The sequence below is a fragment of the Gavialis gangeticus genome, unplaced genomic scaffold (assembly GCF_001723915.1).
Source record: "Gavialis gangeticus isolate Ggan-Ray unplaced genomic scaffold, GavGan_comp1, whole genome shotgun sequence".
NCBI classification, from domain to species: domain Eukaryota; kingdom Metazoa; phylum Chordata; order Crocodylia; family Gavialidae; genus Gavialis; species Gavialis gangeticus.
The window spans coordinates 16901291-16921365 of NW_017729006.1; the positions used below are offsets into that span (position 1 = coordinate 16901291).

Here is a 20075-nt window from a genome sequence, read left to right on the forward strand (position 1 = left end):
AAAGGCAACAGCAAATTCCCAATGATATCACAGGGGGAGAGGGCATGATGTCACCCCAAGTTCGCCATGCACAGTTGTGCATAAACGTAAATGGTACACAGCAGAAACACAGAGCAATACTAAAGTTAAAGCCAATTGCTCCCATTTTAAGGTTTCTTTATTTGCTGTTTTGTAACTTCCTCGAAACCTTTTTTTATCTTTTTTGGCTGAATGTTTCCACAGACAGGTGAATATTTTTGGTAATCCTAAGAAAGAAGGATTAAAATATTTTTGCACAGAAAAAGTGTCACTATAAAAAATATTTTATGACCTTTACTGATTAGCCTTTGCACCTCAGTGGTCTGGCACAGAAATATGAAATGTGGTCAGTGTGTAAATCTCAAATGCACTTTTCTCTGGACTAGAGCAACTCTTCTGGCTTGGCTGAGTTTTTAAGGGTTTACAATCCAGTGTTTCTCTCACAGGCACCCTGGTTTGTAATCATAGAGCAGAATCTCTCCTGTGTCCATACTTAAGTTTCTGCTGGCTTCCAAACCCAGGTTCTCAAGACACCATATGAAAATTATTTAGGTTATAAAATGAAGGGGTAAAAAATAAAAATTAAAAAAAAAAGCAGGGAGTGCTTATGCAATCTTAACTGGTTTTTTTTCTGCAGGACTCCTGTCTTTCCCTGCAGTGGCCACACACTGAGGAGCAAGAGAATAAGTATTTAACAGCTGCCTCATTCAGTGAGCCACCTATTCTGTGCACTGAATTTAAGTGCGAAGAATTGTACATGATCATTTTATTAACAACTATGGACAAGATTCTCTGGTAGTGCAAAGTGGATACATCTCACCCTATCTCCCTTGGTGAGTACAACATACTTGCAGACCTGAAATAGGAAATTTCTATAACCCCTCCCCCTATATCATTCACTATTGTGGAAGAGCACTTCAAATGCACTGTGCTGTAGCTTCAGTCCACTAACCAATGATCTTTTAGAGACTGCTTAGAGCTGCAGTAATTTAGAGCTATGTCTAGGAGGAAGCATAGGAGGAGAATTAAAGAAATAATTGTTCACTGATTGTCTTCTCCCTCACATTACTCCACTGTATTAAAAAAGCTAAAGCAAAGGATTTGGCCCTATATCATAACTTGCATACATGAAGGAGAAGTAATGCTTTCATGTTTATTAAGCTGAAAGAAATATTATCAGGATGAAATGGAAGTAAAACACGCATAGATTTTGTAGTAAGCCTGTTTTATGGTGTCCTGTTACTCTTCTTACTCTATGCGTTACAGTATGATGGGCCAGAGATCTACACAGCACAGGCAAGGTATGGGTGCAGGAGTCATTTTGAAAACCTGTTAAGCTCCCTTGTCTTGTAGGTCATTCTGTGCCAGTCCCTGCGTAAGTCAAGACCTGCCAGGGGCTGCTCTAACTAAACACTGATGATGGAACTGCATCCTAGCTGACAATCAGAATAACAGCATAACTTCACTATACTCTTCTTCCTCCCATCTTCCTCTACAATGCGGTGGGGTAAGAACTGAGACTGGTGCTGGAGTTGGCTGAGCTAATTTTATGCTAATGAGATAATTATGTTGCAGCAAGGGAATTTTGCAACTAGCAGTTATATCCAGATTCTGGATCCTTTCTACCACTTCATCAGCTGAAAAGAGCTGGAAAGGAAATGGGAATCTGCTCTGGTTTCATGAAACCAACTGCATTCTTTTAAGGTCTTATAACTATTTATAATGCTAGGAATTACATAATTTCTTCAGTTATCATCATCTCATTGTCTTGGAAGACAAAGCAAGGTGAAATGATACTACATGAGGTGTAAAAAGAATCAAAATGAGTTGTTTCTTCTCAACAGGAGTTGTTCATACCGAGCTGGATGCACTTTTTCTTTTTTTAACCTCAGTCTCTAAAATTGTTACACTTCTTGAACAAAATTCAGTCTGAGAGAAAAAAACCAAAACAACAACTCACCTTTGCCTGGGATGAACTCCCTTTGAAAGACTTCCTTCAGACTGCTATTTCCATGCAGTAGTCTATGATCAGGTAAGATATATATATGGGAAGCTCCATAAATGGCTTCAGGCGTATAGGTGTAGGCAGCTAACTTCTCTCCTGTTACTTTGCCATCAACCTTATAAAGAGCAGAAAATATTCTAGAACAGACTTGCTGCTAGTTTGTTCTATTAGAAATGCATATTTTAGACTTTCTTTTCTTCCAATGCACATGACAAGCCTATTCATCCAAACAAATTCAGCTTCCAAGTATCAACATGGCTGTATCTGATGATACCATTACGGCTGAAATCTGCAAAGCTCTCATTTCTGCACATACAATACAACTAGAAACGTAATTTTTATTTTCTTTCCTCAGTATATACCACCACATCCATAAAAGAGATAATCATATGAAAGTGCCTGTTTCGGTTGCTAAGCCTGATACATTGCCCATTCAAGCTATTAGAAAACTTCCCATTTAGTTCAATAGGCATTAGATCAACTGAGAGTATCATAGCTAATAATTGCTATTTATTTTGAAACAGTATAAATCACATGTGTAACAAGTATTTTTCAAGGTCCTGAGTCTTTTGGTGGCTACAGCATTGGCTATAAAATCTACTCCTTCAGTAAGTGAATAACTAACATGGGGTACTGTACCAATTTTATTTTTTCATATTTTATTCATTCAAAATCTTTTTATAATTTAAATGAAGCTGCCACAGAACTAGCATGCTGAAGTGCTGCAGAATTCGGGTCCATTAACTGTAGAGCATATGAGGGCTGGGCTGTAGATTTAGGCATGTATCAAAATCAATACATTTTCAACACTGCTGGTGTTTTGGAGAGTCTTATTTCTGGAGGGCCTAATTTACAACATATTACTAAGATTTGTTTTTCAGGTATGCTGAGTACTTCTAAAGCAACTCTGTTTGAACTCGCAGAAATCAAGGTCTTTAGAATTGTAACATTTCTGAAATGTTAGGCCATGGCAATCAGCATCTAATCCCACTTAAAATTACTGGGAATAGGTGCCTAACTTCCTACTGGCAGACAAGGTTCTTTGGGTAAATCCGATGTCTTTTATTAGACCAACTAAAATTGTTGGAAAAATTCTTCTTTGAAAGCTTTCAGGTACAAACACCCTTTTTAGGCTGAGGAACCATCTGCACTTGTTCTGTGCTCTTCCTGGATGGGATAGAATAGAATAGAAGCCAGAGGCCAGTATGCAAGAATGCCAGTCAGTGAAAATTCAAATGGATGCAGTCAGTGGGTGAGAAACAGATGGGGAGGTGGGATGTAGACCTGGTGATAAGATGTAACTGATAAATAGTTGAGAGGTTAACTGGGGTATACCAGACGTTAGGCAGGCTATGATGTGCTATAAATCCAATGTGTGTATTTAGTCCATGATTTTTGTGTATCCAGCAGGTTGATGAAGTGAAGTTTGTAGGCTCATCTACAAAAGGTGTTTTGTAAATTCCTTTTGAGGATTAGGACTGTGAGATTGGAGACAGAGTGGTTGTCTCGTGAGAAATGTGCATCCACAGGTAATTGGGTATTTTTGACATTTGACATGTTTCCCTTGACATGCTTCCCAGCTGCAGGGGCACACCACACATCCACATGGCTGGGATATCACAGGGGCACACCACACATCCCCAGGGCTGGGAGATCTGGGCTGCTGTGCTCTCCCAGCTGTGGGACACCTCTTCAGCTTGGAGCCTTGTCAGCTGAAGCAGCTCCCAGCTGCAGGAACTGGCTTCTTGCCAGTACAGGGGATTGGGATCAGGATCAGGCTCTCCCTGCACTGGCAATACGGCATGATAGAGCCTGATTTGTGATCCCACAATCATGCCTTCTGCCCGGACATGTGGCATGGCAAGAGGTGTGATTATGTGGATCGTGCATTAGATCATGCCTTTACCTGCAAATGTAGAGGGGGGGGGGCCCTTAGTTTGCTTCACACCTGGATTCTGAACCAAGATTCACTTAAAAGAATATCAAGGTCTGCCAAAACCTTTCTGCCAGAAACCTCTAATAAGCTTGAATCAGAATAAGAAGAAACAATAATAATGCTATACTTAATAAACATATAACTTAAGAAAAAAATGCATACTAGTATTCATTAGCAATGTTCAAAATCTTTTAAATATTAAAAAGCATTACAGAAATGTGCGATTGGATTACTCAGTTCAATCAGAAAAGCAACAGCTAAATTTCTGACTCACCTTTAGCATGAAGTCAAGATAGCATCCAACAGAGTCACCTATCCAGTTTGCTTGCATTTCCTTTATACCATACCACTCAGGGAGATCTGACAAAGCATCTAGCATGGCCTGACACAAAAAATGGAGTATTAGGAACTCTAGCACTACTAAGCATGTGTCTTAACACTTGGGTCTAAAGTATATTAAATGGCAAAATAGTAGGATTGTAGGAGTAAAAATGCAGGAACAACTATTTTCATACCACTGCTTTTTCCAACATCTTATCTTTCAAAAAGTAAGGGAACATTGTGCAGGCCAAAAGAGTGACATACCCTGATATACCAGATGTATCATGACTGTATGAGACACAGCATCTTTATGAATGGACTCAGGCTTAAAAAGTGAACACTAAGTCTGAGAAGAAATAAAAGATAAGAAGATAACATGAAATATGTATAAACTGTAGCCCTAAACTGGCCCAAATACATGGAAATGGCCCCGTTAAGCACAACGGGACTATATAATATGTGTCAGGGTTCACAGGATAAAAACCTATGCACGGACTAGTTTTTGGCAACCACTCACCTAAAAATGGCATCCAGACTGGTTACATTTGCGTCCCCTACTTTTTTCAAAACTCAGTCAGTTGTCAGACTACAAAAATGGAATTTCATGTTTCCTATTAGTTTTCTATACTTCAGCTATTTGCAACGTGTGTTGGTTTTATAATTTTACCTAACATATGCTTAGGACATATGTTTAGTATTGCAATATAAATAATAAGGATAATGGTATATATTAAAGGCAAAAAGTTAATATAACATTACAGATGAGATTCCAAACACACAGCAAAGAAGAAATTTAGTGCTAGTTTCCGCATTATCCATAATTCTCCTTTAACAGAACAGTTTGCATTATTATAGCTAATATGCAACTCTTGTGTATATTTGTACAGTTATAGATATTGCTTTATTAGTGTGTATGCTCATATGCTCATGTCAACACACAGGCACACATAGAGCATGACAACCTTATGAAGCAACTGCTACAAATTGAGACAGATTTTGTGGATACAATTTTATTTAATTTAAATTTACTTAATGAATTAAAATTAATAGGATTGTACAGCGGGAGGTAATAACAGGAACCCCATTTCAATTTTCACTTCATAAGATTTGACATTTTGCTCTGAATACTCCAAAAATTGTATCTTGGCAGAAATACAGCCAGAGGCATGAGTCAGTTGGACAGATGGTAGATGTACTGAGGAGTTGAGTTAAATTCTAAGTTGGAGAAGTCAATATGCTATATTATTTTTCCTTTTTGTTGTACAAGTCCAACATCAAATATGCAACACTTATTATTTTGTTAATTTACAACTACTTGGTAGTTTGAATTATACATACTGTACATGATGAATGAGTCCGAACTTCAAAGTGAAATAGTTGTAAATATGAAATTATTGAATTAACTTATCTTTGTTTGCACAATATATTTTTCTTTAATTCTCTAATATTAGGTCTGTAAAAACATTTTACAAATACTGATTGCTGCTGGTTACTGAATTTTTACTGTACACTCTCTAAGATTCAAAATATATCTTAACATTTTCTTTCACCCATTCATCAGAATTTATTACTGTTTTGGATTATTATTCCTTATTATATTAACCCTCCAATATCCTTAAGTGCCTACTTCCTCATCTGCTAATTTGCAAATGTAAGAAAGCCAGACTTTCAAACGGCATTAGAAATTTAATAAAATATAAAACAACTGCTGCTACAGCTCCAGATAGCATTCCAACAAGTGAAATTTTTTTACTTGGGATTACAAAGGCAAAAACATGCATTACACATGCACTGCTAATAATTAATAACCAACTAGAGGTTTATTAAAGCGCTAACCTTAAAGCAAATCTCAGAAACTGGGCAGCTGTCTATTCTTAGGCGCTCAAATTAATATACTTACAATTTTAAGAAATCATGTTAGGAACCAAAAACTTTTCAAACTTTTTTCATCTTTTTGGACTCCACAGAAAAAATGAAGTCAGTAGCAGCCTCTTCACTGCCCTAAAGTCACTGCAGATGGCAATCAGAAGTAAAAATTAAGACACTAATCTGGCAACCTAAATTAGGGATTTGGGATCCTTTAGACAGCCAGGTGAAAATTTTGGTCCTTAATATTATCTGAAATATTTCAAGAGGTACTGTTTCCAGCCTATTTCATATATTTATAATTTCTCTCATAAACATATAAAGCCACATTAATGTAGACATTATGTATATAATGTGTGTGCACTAAATATACAGTTAAAGCTATAAGGTTTCTTAGAAAGAAAATGTTTGATCATAAAGCAGATCTTACAGTGGATTTAAACTGGAATCAAATTTTCTGTAGATTTAGAATTTTACATATTAGTTCTATGAACTCTTGCTACCAACATTAAAAAAAATGCTGCCCATTCTGGTGTGTGCTAACTTATACAACAGGGAGCCATATTCTTTCCTCCAAAACATACATACAACTCCTACAGAAGCTATTCTGTAAAGTCTGTTAACTAGCTAACTCAAGAGGAGAAACAATCAACAGCAGGCACAGCTGAGTTCCCAGCACACAAAAATAAAACAGCTATCATTCTGACTTGTGCAATAAATTAACACCTCCCCCCGCCAAAAAAAACCCAAACCAAACAAACAACAACCCAAAAACAAAACAAAACTAGTATTTCCCAAATGGAAAAGGAAGAAACTGACAGGGAAATAAAATTTCCTCTTCACATGTAAAAGGAAGGTTTTTAAGGAGAGACTCCAGATTTTTTTTTCTAAATGGAACACTCCTTCTCTGATGGCTCAAAAGGAAGAAAGGAAGAGAAACTCAAATATAGCTATAGCTACAAAAAAGAGGAAGAACAAATCTCACATGGAGAAGGAACAGAAAAGAGCAGAGGAGTAAGAAAGGCAGAAAGCGAGAAAGAAGAAAAACAAAGTCAGATAACAAAACACTCGAATTCTAAGAAGAGCTTTAAAAAATAATAATCAGAAGGGCAATTTTAAAGGCAGTGAGAATGACATAGAATTGAGATGCTTTTACTTTTAAGTCATCAGAAACATGCCATTCTGGACCTTTCGGAGGTCAGAAAGTAGCAATTTTAAGCAGATTGTAAAGAAAGATTTGCAATAAGTGAGAAGTACAATGTAAGGCTTGAATAATAATCTGTCACAGAAAGAGAGTCAAGGTAAAGAATGGAAAATTTCTGGCAATGCTCCAAATCTGGAAATCAAGAAGGCTCATAGGAAAGTTGGAGAAAGTCAAAACTAAATTCAGAGTTAAGAATGATTCCAAGTTCCTGGTCTTAGGGCCAAAAAGTAGTTTTCTAGTTCAAGACAGTGATAGTGAAGGCAGAGATTCAGGAGAAAGTTACATTTCAGCCAGAAGGACTACTTCATTCTTCCCTTACTATACCAGGAACTTTGCAAATAGCCAGGGAGTTGAAAGTCAACAGGTTCAGACTGCTACCAGTCACCTGGAACACAGAATTAAATGAGATGTGGAGCCAATTGCAAAGAAGTAGTAACCAATTTCAAAAACGAAGTCTAATAGAATGGGAGGATGATGAATTACATGTTCAGCTGAAACATCCATTCATACAGCAATACAGCCCACATATTGCAAGCTATAGACAGAACCAATTTAAATAAATCCAGAAGGCTTAAAATTCTTTGTGGTTCCCCCAAAAATGTTTCAACCCAAAACACCTCCCCCATTTGTACTGCTAAAAGGAAAGATGGGGGATGGCAGCTCTTAATACACAGAACACTTAATCTCTACGTGACTTAGAAAAATACAAGTTTTTTAGAAAAATACGAGAAAGAAAGCTTGACATCCCATCCACATTAATATAAGAAGAGATTCAGTGCCTCAGTGATAGTAAAAGCACTGAAGGGACGTTTTTATAAATAAATCAAACCTAACTATGACCTATAAAACCAAGGCTTTTAGTTCTACTTATAACTAAGACAAATTTATGACATAAGAAGACTAAACTGCCACATTAAACAGAAAAGATAATACAAAAATGGGTCAAATAATTTTATTACAAAAGTATTCAAATTATTAATAAAACATGACTTTTTATTTAATAAACACAAAATAATGGGGGGGAATTACTAGGCTTAGAAATTGTTGGTAGGTGGTCATAAGTATATTTAGGATCTACTGAAGTTAAGTTGGCAAATTCTAATTCTTACCCATATTTAAACCAACTCCCAAAAGAATATTAAGAAGAATCAAAGTATTAAGAAGTTAATAGGAAGTAATCTGCTACAATTCAACATATAATGAAGCAGTGGTAAATAAAGATAAAGCAAAAATTTCTTATTATTCTGTATTCTATTGAAGAATTTCTAACTGTGCTCTTTTTTATTTTTTTTGGAGCAATACTGTACCTGTGTTAAAATCTCTCTGGCAAACACTTGAAATTTGCAGCAGCTTTTCTTCCTTCACTATCCTTGTTGTCTATCCAGCTTTCCCTCTGCCTATAACATGCTTTTTCACTCTTCTTTATTTACCAAAGTATTAAAAATATGCCATTTGGAGAAAATAGCAAGAGTCAAGCTCATTTCATGACTAAAACTCTAAGGCTACATACAGTGTTCGGGGAGGTTAGAGTGAGGTTAAAGCAAGTTAAAAATGGCCACTCGTTCTAAGGTAAATTGGGAGGGCTGGAATCACAGAAACAAGCAGGCTCGGGGCATGGTGGGGATTAGGGGGTCTGTAGGGGGTTTTGGGGAGGAAGTGACATCCTTGGAGGGATCAGGGTGCCAAGCAGCATCCATAGAAGGGATAGGAGGCAGGCAGTATCTGCAGGAGGATCGGGAGGTAGGAAGGATCTACAGGGGTGAACAGGGGAGCAGGTAGGATTTGCAGGAGGGAACAGGGGCAATCAGGGGGACAGCAGGTGTTTGCAGGAGGGACTGGCAGAATTGGGGGGGGCTACGAGGGTCCATGGGGGGGCCTGGAGGAATGTGTGGGCATCCACCCCTAAGGAACAGGAGATGTTTAGCCCCCCAACTCCCCCAAAGAACCAACTTCCCCTTCCCTCCTGCCCCAATCAGCGGTAAGTACGTGTAAGCTCTCTCAGGACTGGGAAAAACCTAGTGAAATAATTTAATGAAACAACATGAAACGTCAGAGCTGTTTGTCTTTTACAGTATTTGAAGTGGATTTCTTTGCTTGGCTTGGCTTTTAAAATAAATAAATATCCAGCTGTTATAGGTACTTAGCTTTTTCTGATCTGTTTACAAAGTTCCTTTTGTGGAGAAAAAGCACTAACAGAAGGCCAGCCTTACACATCACGATTTGAACTTCTACACAGAAACATAACTATACTGATTTACAGGTGCATACAGAAATTATTAACATTTATAGACAGCTTCTCCAAAGAAACTGAATAAAGACCTAGCTGAGTAACCATAAAAACAAAACATTTCAGTTTAAAATTTTAAAATGCATAGATAATAATTTGAATAATAATGCCATCAGTTAAGCATTGTACTTTTACAAAGGAAATCTGTCAAAGCAAAAAACCAATTAAATTTACTTTTAAAAAAACCATAAAAGTTATGTGACTATGTCTTAAATTTATATGATAGTTTTGAAAAAAAATGGGCCAATATGGACGTCAACACTCGTAATATGACTGAAACTGTCAGCAAATAAGGGTTCCTGCATAGATGTCTAAATCAAGGACGCTACTTTTGCTCCTGGTAATAAAATGCATTTTCTTTGGTAAATTGCCATGTGAACAGGCCTAGTTTTTGTACAGCTTTTATTTTCTTCATTTTAAGAGATGAATTAGTGCAGGTGCAGTAATAACATCCAAATCAGAACAAAAAATAATATCACTTCTAACATACTGTGAGTCTAACTGATGTCTTATGCATGAGAGAGACAACTGACTCATACAACAAATAAAGTGATTGCACAGTCCATAACGACCCTACTATCATTATTGTTATTTTATGAATTACTTAAAGCATGAATACAAAGGTTTAAGTAAAAGAACCAGAGTTGAAAAATAAGGGAAAAACAGAGAAACTTGGTGAATATAAAATAAGAACACGGATAACCTACAGAGGTTGTGGAATTTCCATCCCTGGAAGTTTAAAGAGCAGATTATACAGGGTGCCAAAGATATGGCCTGCAGGCTGGATGCAGCCAAGAAAGCCCTAGCATCTGGCCTGCAATGCTATCTCTGAGTCTTGGATTGACATACTCCATGAAGAACGCACTGGATTTGGCCCCATGTGCTGCCCACCTGGCACAGGCTGCACATGCTATAGGCAGGGACTGGAGTTCACACATACAACGTACACAGCACATGGGGCCAGTCTGGCATGTACACTGCATATGGTGCCCTTGCTGGATTGGCTCTGCATGCTAGATCCAGGGCCAGTCTGGATGGGGCCCACAGACTGGCCACACATGCTGGATCCAGTGCAAGCACCAAATGTAGCATATATCCTGAACTGGCCCCATGCACTGCATCCTGTATGGGGCCAGGGTTGGCATATGCTGCATACAGCATGTGGGGTCAATTGGAGTGGGAGTGGGAGGGGTGAGGTTCATGGGGTGTCCACACCAGTTTAACTCTTTGTGCTGGTCTAGGGCATGCAATGCATGTGGCACTTGCACTGACTCAACCCTGTGTGCTGGATCTGGCACATGGGGCTGGTCTGTTGACCTGATCTGGCCTGCTGACTGGTCACGAGGCTAAATGAGTTTGACACCTCCAGGTTAGGCAAACGCTTGTCTAGAATGGTTTAAACAAAGATGATCCTGCCTTGAGCAGTGGGTTGTACTAGATGACTTCTTGGATCCCTTCCAGCCTACTCTTCTGTTTCTATAAATGGAAAGATGATCTGCCTATAGTGTATAGCTTGACTGAGAATATTTCTGGGCCGTGATAAAATATCTCATAGAAGCCTCAAGAAAAACATGAAAATATCATTAATAATAATTCAGTCTATATTGCTAAGTAAAGACTCATATGAGCTGGGAAGACAGATTCACCAAACAGATTTTCAAACATTGATCCTTACCTGTAAAAAGTTGCACAACTGCTTAGGTACCTAAATTCATGAGGTGCCTCTATTCTGGCCTGAACCAACACTGAGGTGCCTCAACTTGGGCCAATGCACAGGACCAGGAGTGATCCAGGCTGGCTGCATGGGTATTTAACTCCCATCAAAGATTACTGGCATCTGAATTGGTGCTGAGAAGCAGCTAAATTGCATAAGCCTCCAATTCCTTCAGCAAGGACAGAATATGCCTAACAAACCGTTTGATGGCAGCAGCATGCATGTAACTCAGTAGAAAGGAGGTAAAGGAGGAATATTTTTCCCTAGTAGCACGTTGGCAAGAACACTTGTGCAAAAAGTGGAATACCTGGATTCCAGACATTCCTCAGCCTGAGAAAACTCAAACCTGTAACTCTCACCTCCAGGGAGAGGGCCCTTAGCATAAGGTGACCATACATTGCAGTTTGGCTGGGAGAATCCTGGGTTCCATAGGCAGGTCCCAGCCAGGTGGTCAAAAGACCAGGGCCAGAGTCCAGCAGGGAGGTGGAGTGGGATGGGGTGCCAAGCAGGTAAGTGTGCAGTCACCACTGCCACTGTGTGGGTGGACATATGGTCACCCTATCTGAGATGCCATATCCAAGATCCCTACATTTCTTGCTCCTGCACAGTGACAGCAGTGCCTACCTGCCTGGTGCACCATGCTACTCCACCTTCTTCCTGGCCTTCAGACCAGGACTTTTGACCAACCAGCCAGGACCAGCCTATGGAATCCAGGACTGTCCCAGTCAAACTATGACATATGTATGGCACACTACCTAAGCACCAAGCAATGAGCTAGACTGGGTTCCCTGGACAAATAGGCCAGGGAGCACAACAAGCAATAGTGTAACTTCGTAGCCTAATGGTTATGGCACTCACAGGCTTCTCTCCCTGGAAACATAAGTGTTTATGCATTTTTCATTACACAATCATTGGTTAAAAAAACAGAAGCAAGCTTAGCATCTTATTTCTCATAACAAGAGGGTGCCCTTCTCAGCTTTCTCTTACTTGATCTTCTTCTGGTTCCATTAATTTGTACTTGTGGACGTCCAATAGGCCAGTTTCAACAAGGAGAGATGGGGAGGCCCATGCCTAGACTATAATCTTTAGTGTATTGGGAATGGCACATTTCTGACATATGGGAGATTGAGGTTTGAACCCCCATAGGCTAAAGAGGCCCAAGAAGCCAGGTGTCCCATTTCCTGGACAAGTGCTCTTGCCACTAAACCAGTGATTTTCAAACCTTTTTAGGGTCAAGGCATCCCTGGATATTCAAGGCACCCCTGGATAGTTTTGACACACCCCTCAGAAAATGCCAGCTCTTAGATTTCACTCTTTTTTGACTACAGAAAAATAATGGAGCAGTTTTTCTTTTGCAAAGAACTCAGAAAAATGACAACTATGTATTTCTATTTGAAATCTCTAGGTTCATCTTGTGAATCATTGTTGTAAACCAAACAGTGAACACTGCTAGGCTATTGGGCAACAAGTGACCTTTTCCTCTTCCGCATGGACAAGTTCAAGAATGAACAGGGGATGCTATGCTTTATACTGAAGTCAATGCTTGCTGTCAGTTAGGCATGGTGGTTCATGAAGGTGTCTCCTCTATGCACAATGTGGACCCTGACAGGAGAAAAATATCTCCTTTGCAGCCTAGGCCCCCAACCCTGTCAATCAAGATTGCTCCACCCTAGAGTAGAGTAAACTGCCTAAATCTTAGACCCTGCAGTGTGTAAGTGGAGCCATATAAGAGGCCAACTAAGATCTGGATCATAGTTCCTTTTTACAGTGTTTCCGCTCACACCTGTATTTTTCTGTTTTCAGTTTGTTCAGTACTAAATTCCACGCCCATTTATTTAGCATTCTCACTTTACAAAAGCAAGTGGAAATGAAAATGGAAACTGTATGTAACAGTCTGTTGCTAGATGTACAAAAATATAAAGAGACTAGAGGGGTTAATGCCCCAAACCTTCATACTCACACCTTTGCATAAGAAGTAGTCTTGATAAACCACTGCTTGAGATACTTCTTTTCCACTTTTGCTCCTGAACGCCATGAGCAGCCATTTTCATCCACTTGTTCATTAGCTAGAACCGTCTGATCCACTGGGTCCCAATTAACCAAGGCCTAAAAAAGTTTCAGGAAACAGTACCCTTTTTAGTATGTATGTAAAAAAAAGTTAAACTGCTCAGATACTAATACAACTCTACAAATACAGTTTCCAAGAGCTCCCACAATTTCTGCATTATAAAATGTCAATGAATCAGCAAGATGCAACTGAGGATCTGCTGCATACCCTGCTCTTCAGAATTTAAGAGAATTTAAAGACATTAAGGAGGATTTAAAGGCCAAAGTTGGTATGGCTAACGCTGAAGTATTTTGCTTGGATTGATCAAACTAGCAGGGATATACTGACTCAATGACATTTGCTATTTTCAGTAACAAAATACAAACATCACTGAACATGATTTTCATTGACCTTACTGAACAAGTATGTAGACTGAAGTTTAAACTGGCGTGTACTGATGCAAGAGTTCTGTGGAACGAGACAAAAGGCTTTATAACTAAGGAGTTTTACTTTGAGAAGATAGGGAGTACCACATCAAAAATGTTGGGTAGTAAGACTAATCATCTGTGACTAGATTGTTATACAGGTAACATTCTCTGTGCTGAATTCTTGATGAGAAAAGGTGCATTGTTTTAGAGGTTACTCTTTCTTATTTATCTAAATCCAAGTAAACCAAAAATAATTGAATATGACAGCACAGTGAACATCTGTAATCAAGTCTGTGTTCAAGTCATGAAAAAACTTTGTTGTTAGCTACACTTTGGGCTAAATAAAAATGTCATACATGTTACACATGGCAGAAGTGATCTTGTGAAAAATCAAAAGATGTAGCTATTTATCAAAAAGGACTAAAACAGAATCATTTTAGGGTACAGTAATTAAATTATTGTCTGCAATTTCATGGCCCAGGAAGTCTCTGCCAGTCCTATGTCCTAAACAGGTATGCCACTATTCATCATGAGGTGTTTACTTAAACATAAACAAAGAGGCAAATACCAAGGAAAGAGTAAAAGCAATTCTGAAGATCAGTCTGTTGTATGCGGCCTAATTTTGCAACTTCAGTGAAACTATAAAAATTAAAATCAACCAACTGAAATATAGCAGCCCTGCCTCATAGGCTAAGTAAAGACAGTCAGAAAGCTTGAGACTGAATTGAATCGATCTTCACAGGTTAGTCTAAGATGTATAGACTAAACTGATAAGCAAGTGAACAGACACTCGCTTTTGATTCCGGAAATAGCGTACAGGCCTGCAGTGGTCCAGAAGCCAGAGGAGTGTTAGAGCATGCCTCCCTGCTCTGCTGGAGCAAACGGCTTGGGCCAAGGCTAGTCCACCCACCCTGTGAGGGTGAGGGTTTGCGAGGGAGGTGCGAAGCATCCTGGGATGCTGGGGGACTTTGAATCTGGAGGGGATCTGGGACAGAAGTTCAATCAACCAATTTAACCTAAATCAATTAAGTCTGATACTACATTCATCCAGATTTATCTTAAAATGGTTTCGGTCATTTTGAAAGCGGCTTACCTGCACTGAACTTCAGTTGCGTTACAAATTTGAATGGGTTTCTGATCAACTTGTGTCCCGAGCCATAAGGTTATACAAGCACTTTATTTGAAATAAATTAAATAAACCTACTCAGTACTTAGAAGAGCTCAGTAGCTGTCAGAATAAAACAAAATTTAAAATAAAAAGCAAAAACCCGAAAACCAGCAAATACTGCGATCCTCATACTACTATGTTTTATGTTTATTTTACCACTTTTCTCCTGCTTAAACTTTTAAGCTGGAAAAAAGTTGCCTACTGTGCTCAGGTAGAAGCAAAAGTTGTGGTGAGGATAAAGAAAAATACTGTAGTATGTAGCTGTTTGATTCCTTTTCTCTTTGGAATACCATTGTTCTTATCATTAACAATGATTTCTTTTGTGCATAATCAGACTGCCTCTGCATTGATTGCAATAATATATCTCATGAATGAAAGAGTTATATTTATCATCAAAAATAAACCCTTATCTTCAAATCAAGCCCAAGTGAATTCAATGTGTCACAGGAATTCATGCTTTATATGGTTCATCTGCCTTGTGTCTGTAACTTGCTGATAATGTCAGACCTTTTCATTAAAATAAGTTGACATTATACTATACCAATAGTATAATCTAAAAACTAAAAATAATCAATATACCCTGTTATTGCAGATCCATTTTAAAAGCCAATCAAAATTTCTATTTTCAGTAACAGTACAAACCTTAATAAAATTGACTCTAAAATAACAACCTTTTTATTTGTAAAGCACTTCCTACTAAAGGGACTGGGAAACTGAAAGGTTAAAACACAGAGGAACATAAACAATATTAAAAAGTGATAAATGTTAAAATAAAACAAAGCTGTACTATTATAAACATTTAGTTCCTTTTGTTAAGCAGGCTATGATCCAAAACTGAGAAGAAATTGAGTATTTTCACTTACTAAAAAGAGGTAATATCTGTGCTAAAAATTGTGGTTTGTGATTAAACAGGCCACGTGACTTGGGCAGTAACTAATACCGCCATATAATTCAGAATAAATAACTCCAACACAATCAACAGATAAAAGCACAGAGCAGTACACACTAAAATCAGGAGCTGAAAAGTCATTTTTAATACTGTGCTTCATCCCTTACACCTTGCTACCTCATACACCCCTCACCAGCATTCAGGACTTGTGCAGTCTCTCACTGAAGACAAGAAATAGGGTTCCATGTGACGAATATAAAATGGATTTCTTACTGAGATTGCAGGATGCAGACAGACTCTGTTCATTTCCACTGACTCTAGCTCCCAGACCAACTGAACCAATGTATCCCTTTGGAGGTAATCCCTGGTATGGCATACATAACCATGGAATTAAATGCCAACTACAGTAGAACACCACATCTGTCATCCTCATTGCTTTAACAAAGCTACACGTTCTCCTCTTGCATTCAATTTACAATTGTAATAAAAGAATCTTCAGACTGTGCAGAAATAATATTTAATGCACATCTCAGGTGCGCTGGAGGCATGAGATAAAGATGTGCATTAGCTAGCACAGCATAGCTAAGTGTCCCAATCATGATCCCTTTTACATCAATGGCAAATATTTCTGGGACCTCACTAAGAAGAGAATAAGGCTCTAAGTGAGTAGTTATATCAACAGCGAGGAAATAAACTAATTCAACCTACATCACAATTTAGCATTTCAGAATATGCCGAGAGATTGCCTGCATATGGCCAACAGACACCACTTCAATAAAAATCACTGATTTTGTTTCCATTCTATCTGGCAATGGTAGCTAGCTGCTCATTAATATATAAAATCTGTGGTTGCATATCACTGTAAAACATAAATACTTGCCTCCATAATGAATGTGAACCGAAGAGTGAAAGATGTTATATGGAGTATGAATGATTCAAGATATTCAGGTTAAAGTACATGCATAATTTTACAGGTCAAAGATTGCACTTACTTCTTTTTGATAAACTAACCGGGCTTCAAATAATTTAATAAAGAGGTACTGTGTCCATTTATAGTAGTCTGGCGAACAAGTGGTTATTTCCTGTTTATAAAAAAAAGAATTTTTTTTAGCAAGTACATCATAACTCAAGTAATTTGACAGGTGCTATGAACTATTGCAACTTGTTTGTACTGAATTAAATTCATTTAGAAAATATGCATTATGGATGAATTTCACACACAGTAATCAGAATTTTCAAGGGGATGGTGTGTGAAATGGAGATAGGAAAATAATAAGACACTGGGCAGGGAAGTCCAGTGGGGATAGAACCATAGTACTGCTTGACCAGGGAGATGGCAGAAAGGAAGAACACAAGAAATGCTGTAGACAAAATTTATCTCCTCACACTGCTCTCAGTAACACGGAAGCAGGAGCAGAAGCAGCTGGGGCTAGTAGGGGGATTTTATATTTGTAAAGAAAAGCAGGAGTTGAAGGAAAATGAGAAGGTAAATGAGAAAGAAGGCGAATGAAATAAAGTCCTAAGAAGTTGTGGATCTTAACAGACCAGAAGAATAAGGCAGGCAGGCAGAAACCGGCAGTCAGTTTACAATCTTAGAAATAAGATGGTACAGAGCAAATTGCATATTGAAAAAGTAAAGAGGGAGTAATGCTTAGTTATGATAAGTTCAAGTGAATGGCCGCTCTCACTGGCAAACAAGCTTATTTAACGTTGAACATTGTAAAAATGAAAGCTAGGACTAAGGCAAAGGGCCAGACAGGAAGTCAGTGAGTCAATGAGTGAAAGGATTTTCATGTACATGTACATTTGGAACCAGTTCAAAAGGGGGATGAGGGGAATAATGACTCTTGCTCTGAACTGTGCAGCAGCTGTTAATTTCTAATATTTGGACAAAGCCAGGATGACACAAATGCAGCAAAGCAGCTTTAACTTCACCATTCTTCTATCCAGGATGAAAGTTTGGAGCAGTTTTGCTATATTTGCATTGGGCCTGATTGCTGATCATTGATTGCTTGTCCACAGGTAACAGCTGTGGCATTGCTCCCAATGTCAGCAGGGCCCCTTTTGAAAAGGTCTTGTTCTGAAATAGGTCCAAATATATGTGTGTCCATACCCATAGAGAAGCAAATGGAAATCTGATAAGAAAGGGGAAAAGTTAAGAGAAGAGAGGAAGACAGTATCAACAAATATATTTTTTACCGAATATTTTGCAGATGCTTATATAGCAATGATGAATAAAGTCTGCTTTTAAAATATTCAAAACTTGCCTTATTCAGGATTAGTGTTTTTGATGCATTTCAAGAGATATTGCTTAGAAATAACAGCAATGTAAAAAAAATATACTGTACTAGAGATGGTGTGTTGTAGGTGTGAAGAGAAGACACACACACCACTATTAATATTTTCTCCACAAGTATGGCCCTTGAGACGAGTGCAGCTCAGACCCCAGTGTTTGTGCTAATAGGCTCATGAATCATTCTGATACAATATGGTGTTAGAAAGTAAAAGTTTAGGGAGAGGCCAAAACATATAATTAAAATTGTATTTATATCACCGGATGCAAGAATTTTCTTTAGTCATTACTGTCAACGCCTCAGTTCGACATTTTGCAAAAAATAGTTCTAAAAATGAAAAGCAACAATGAGCTTCGAAGACCAAACAAAAACTACCTTAAACTAATAAGCTATATATAAAATGAGATAACTGACTTCATTTTCTAAAGATGTGCACGTGATTCTCTTTTTCTCTGTGCAAATGTGGGATTTTTAGGGTATAATTTCACAGGCACAGACAGATTTTAAGGTATGTCCCCAAGTGAAAAGAGCAAAGAAATGCTACTTTTAACTCTATTTAAGGTCTGAGAAGTAAAATTCTATGCAAATAGCACCTTCTTGCTCAACAAATCCATTGCCTTATTTAATTTAGAATCATATGTGCTTGCTTCAGCAAACCAGTACATTTTGATGATTCTTTCTTCTATCTTGCAGCTCTAGAAGTGGGAGCTAGATTACATTCTGGTCCCAAACTCAAAAAGAGCATATTCTGACTTTTGGACTGTAGAGTTGGGAATTAGAAAAACTACTAACATTCAACCTGGAAATGGAGCAATTTTGACTATGAACTCATAAACGGACCACATACTGCTTATTTCAAAGTTTTTTTTCTGACCATAAATGCCCTTAAATCTTCCCTGTTCTAGTTATGGTGACTGACGATACATTGACTGAATGTCATCATAATAGCTTTCATTATTTTACACCTTTAACTGCACAGTACTGAAATATTCCCATCTGACAGACCACAGAGAATACCTTTGGTATTGTTTCCATGACATTAAATCCATTTGCTTTGTTTTCCACTGCAGGATATTAGTTTACACCAGTGGAGTTCTACTGAAACCAATAGACAGTTGTCATTGTAATATTAGCTGTATAAAAAAAGAGAATCAAGCTCAACTGAACTCTATTTTCTACATAAGGTTATAAAGGTAGCTGCCAATTCATTAAAAAACAAAAAAGTTACCATAAAATGGTCCACGCACTAGTAGTAAAATGAACAGAGGTTTGTCTCTGGCCATGTACAGATGTTTAGTTTCTACTGGGAGAAGCACTGCTCTCCTGGTAGAAACCACTAGTATGCTAACGTTTCATCTTTTTTTCCTGGAGCTGTTCCAAAAGAAAATTAACCTGACTACATCCAGGTAGAAATTGCTCCTGGGAGAGTTTCTCTCAGGAGAATGAACACATGCACACTTTGCCCTGGCTTAACTCTTCCTAGAGACCAGGACGAGTGGAACCATGGGGAGTCTCCTGTGCCTTTCAGAGACCAGGGTCAACCCAGTATGGAGAAGGCAAGGGACAGCTCCTTCCCTCCTGCAGACTGGGAAAGAAGGGAAGGAGCAGCCACCAGCTGTTCCCCACCTGCTTCTCACTCTGGAGTCCCCAATGTGAGAAGTGGCCAGAGGGCTTTTCCCTGCCACTCTATCCACTGGGCCCAGAGGCCAAGCAGAAGGAGCAGCACTGTGAACTGGAGTGAGATTTCAGGTGGGGGGCTTTACACCAGTGCTCCCTCTGGTCAGCTTCCAGGCACCCAATTCTCACTCCAGAGTCCCCAGAGCAAGGGGCTTCGCTCTACTGTTCCCGCTGCCCCCCCCCCCACAGGAACAGGAAAACAAGAACACCCCCCTCCCCCA

General features: G+C 38.6%; 1 protein-coding gene across 1 annotated transcript in view; it reads right to left on the reverse strand.

Annotated features, from left to right (window-relative positions):
- The window catches only part of LARS2 (leucyl-tRNA synthetase 2, mitochondrial), a 151393-nt gene that overhangs the window by 73851 nt on the left and 57467 nt on the right, over positions 1–20075 (reverse strand). Inside the window, exons 6-9 of the mRNA XM_019508888.1 lie at positions 16876–16965; positions 13314–13457; positions 4234–4341; positions 1979–2138 (exon numbers count right to left, since the gene is read on the reverse strand). Of these exons, the coding sequence (XP_019364433.1) occupies positions 1979–2138; positions 4234–4341; positions 13314–13457; positions 16876–16965 (502 nt within the window). The remainder of the gene's footprint in view (positions 1–1978; positions 2139–4233; positions 4342–13313; positions 13458–16875; positions 16966–20075) is intronic.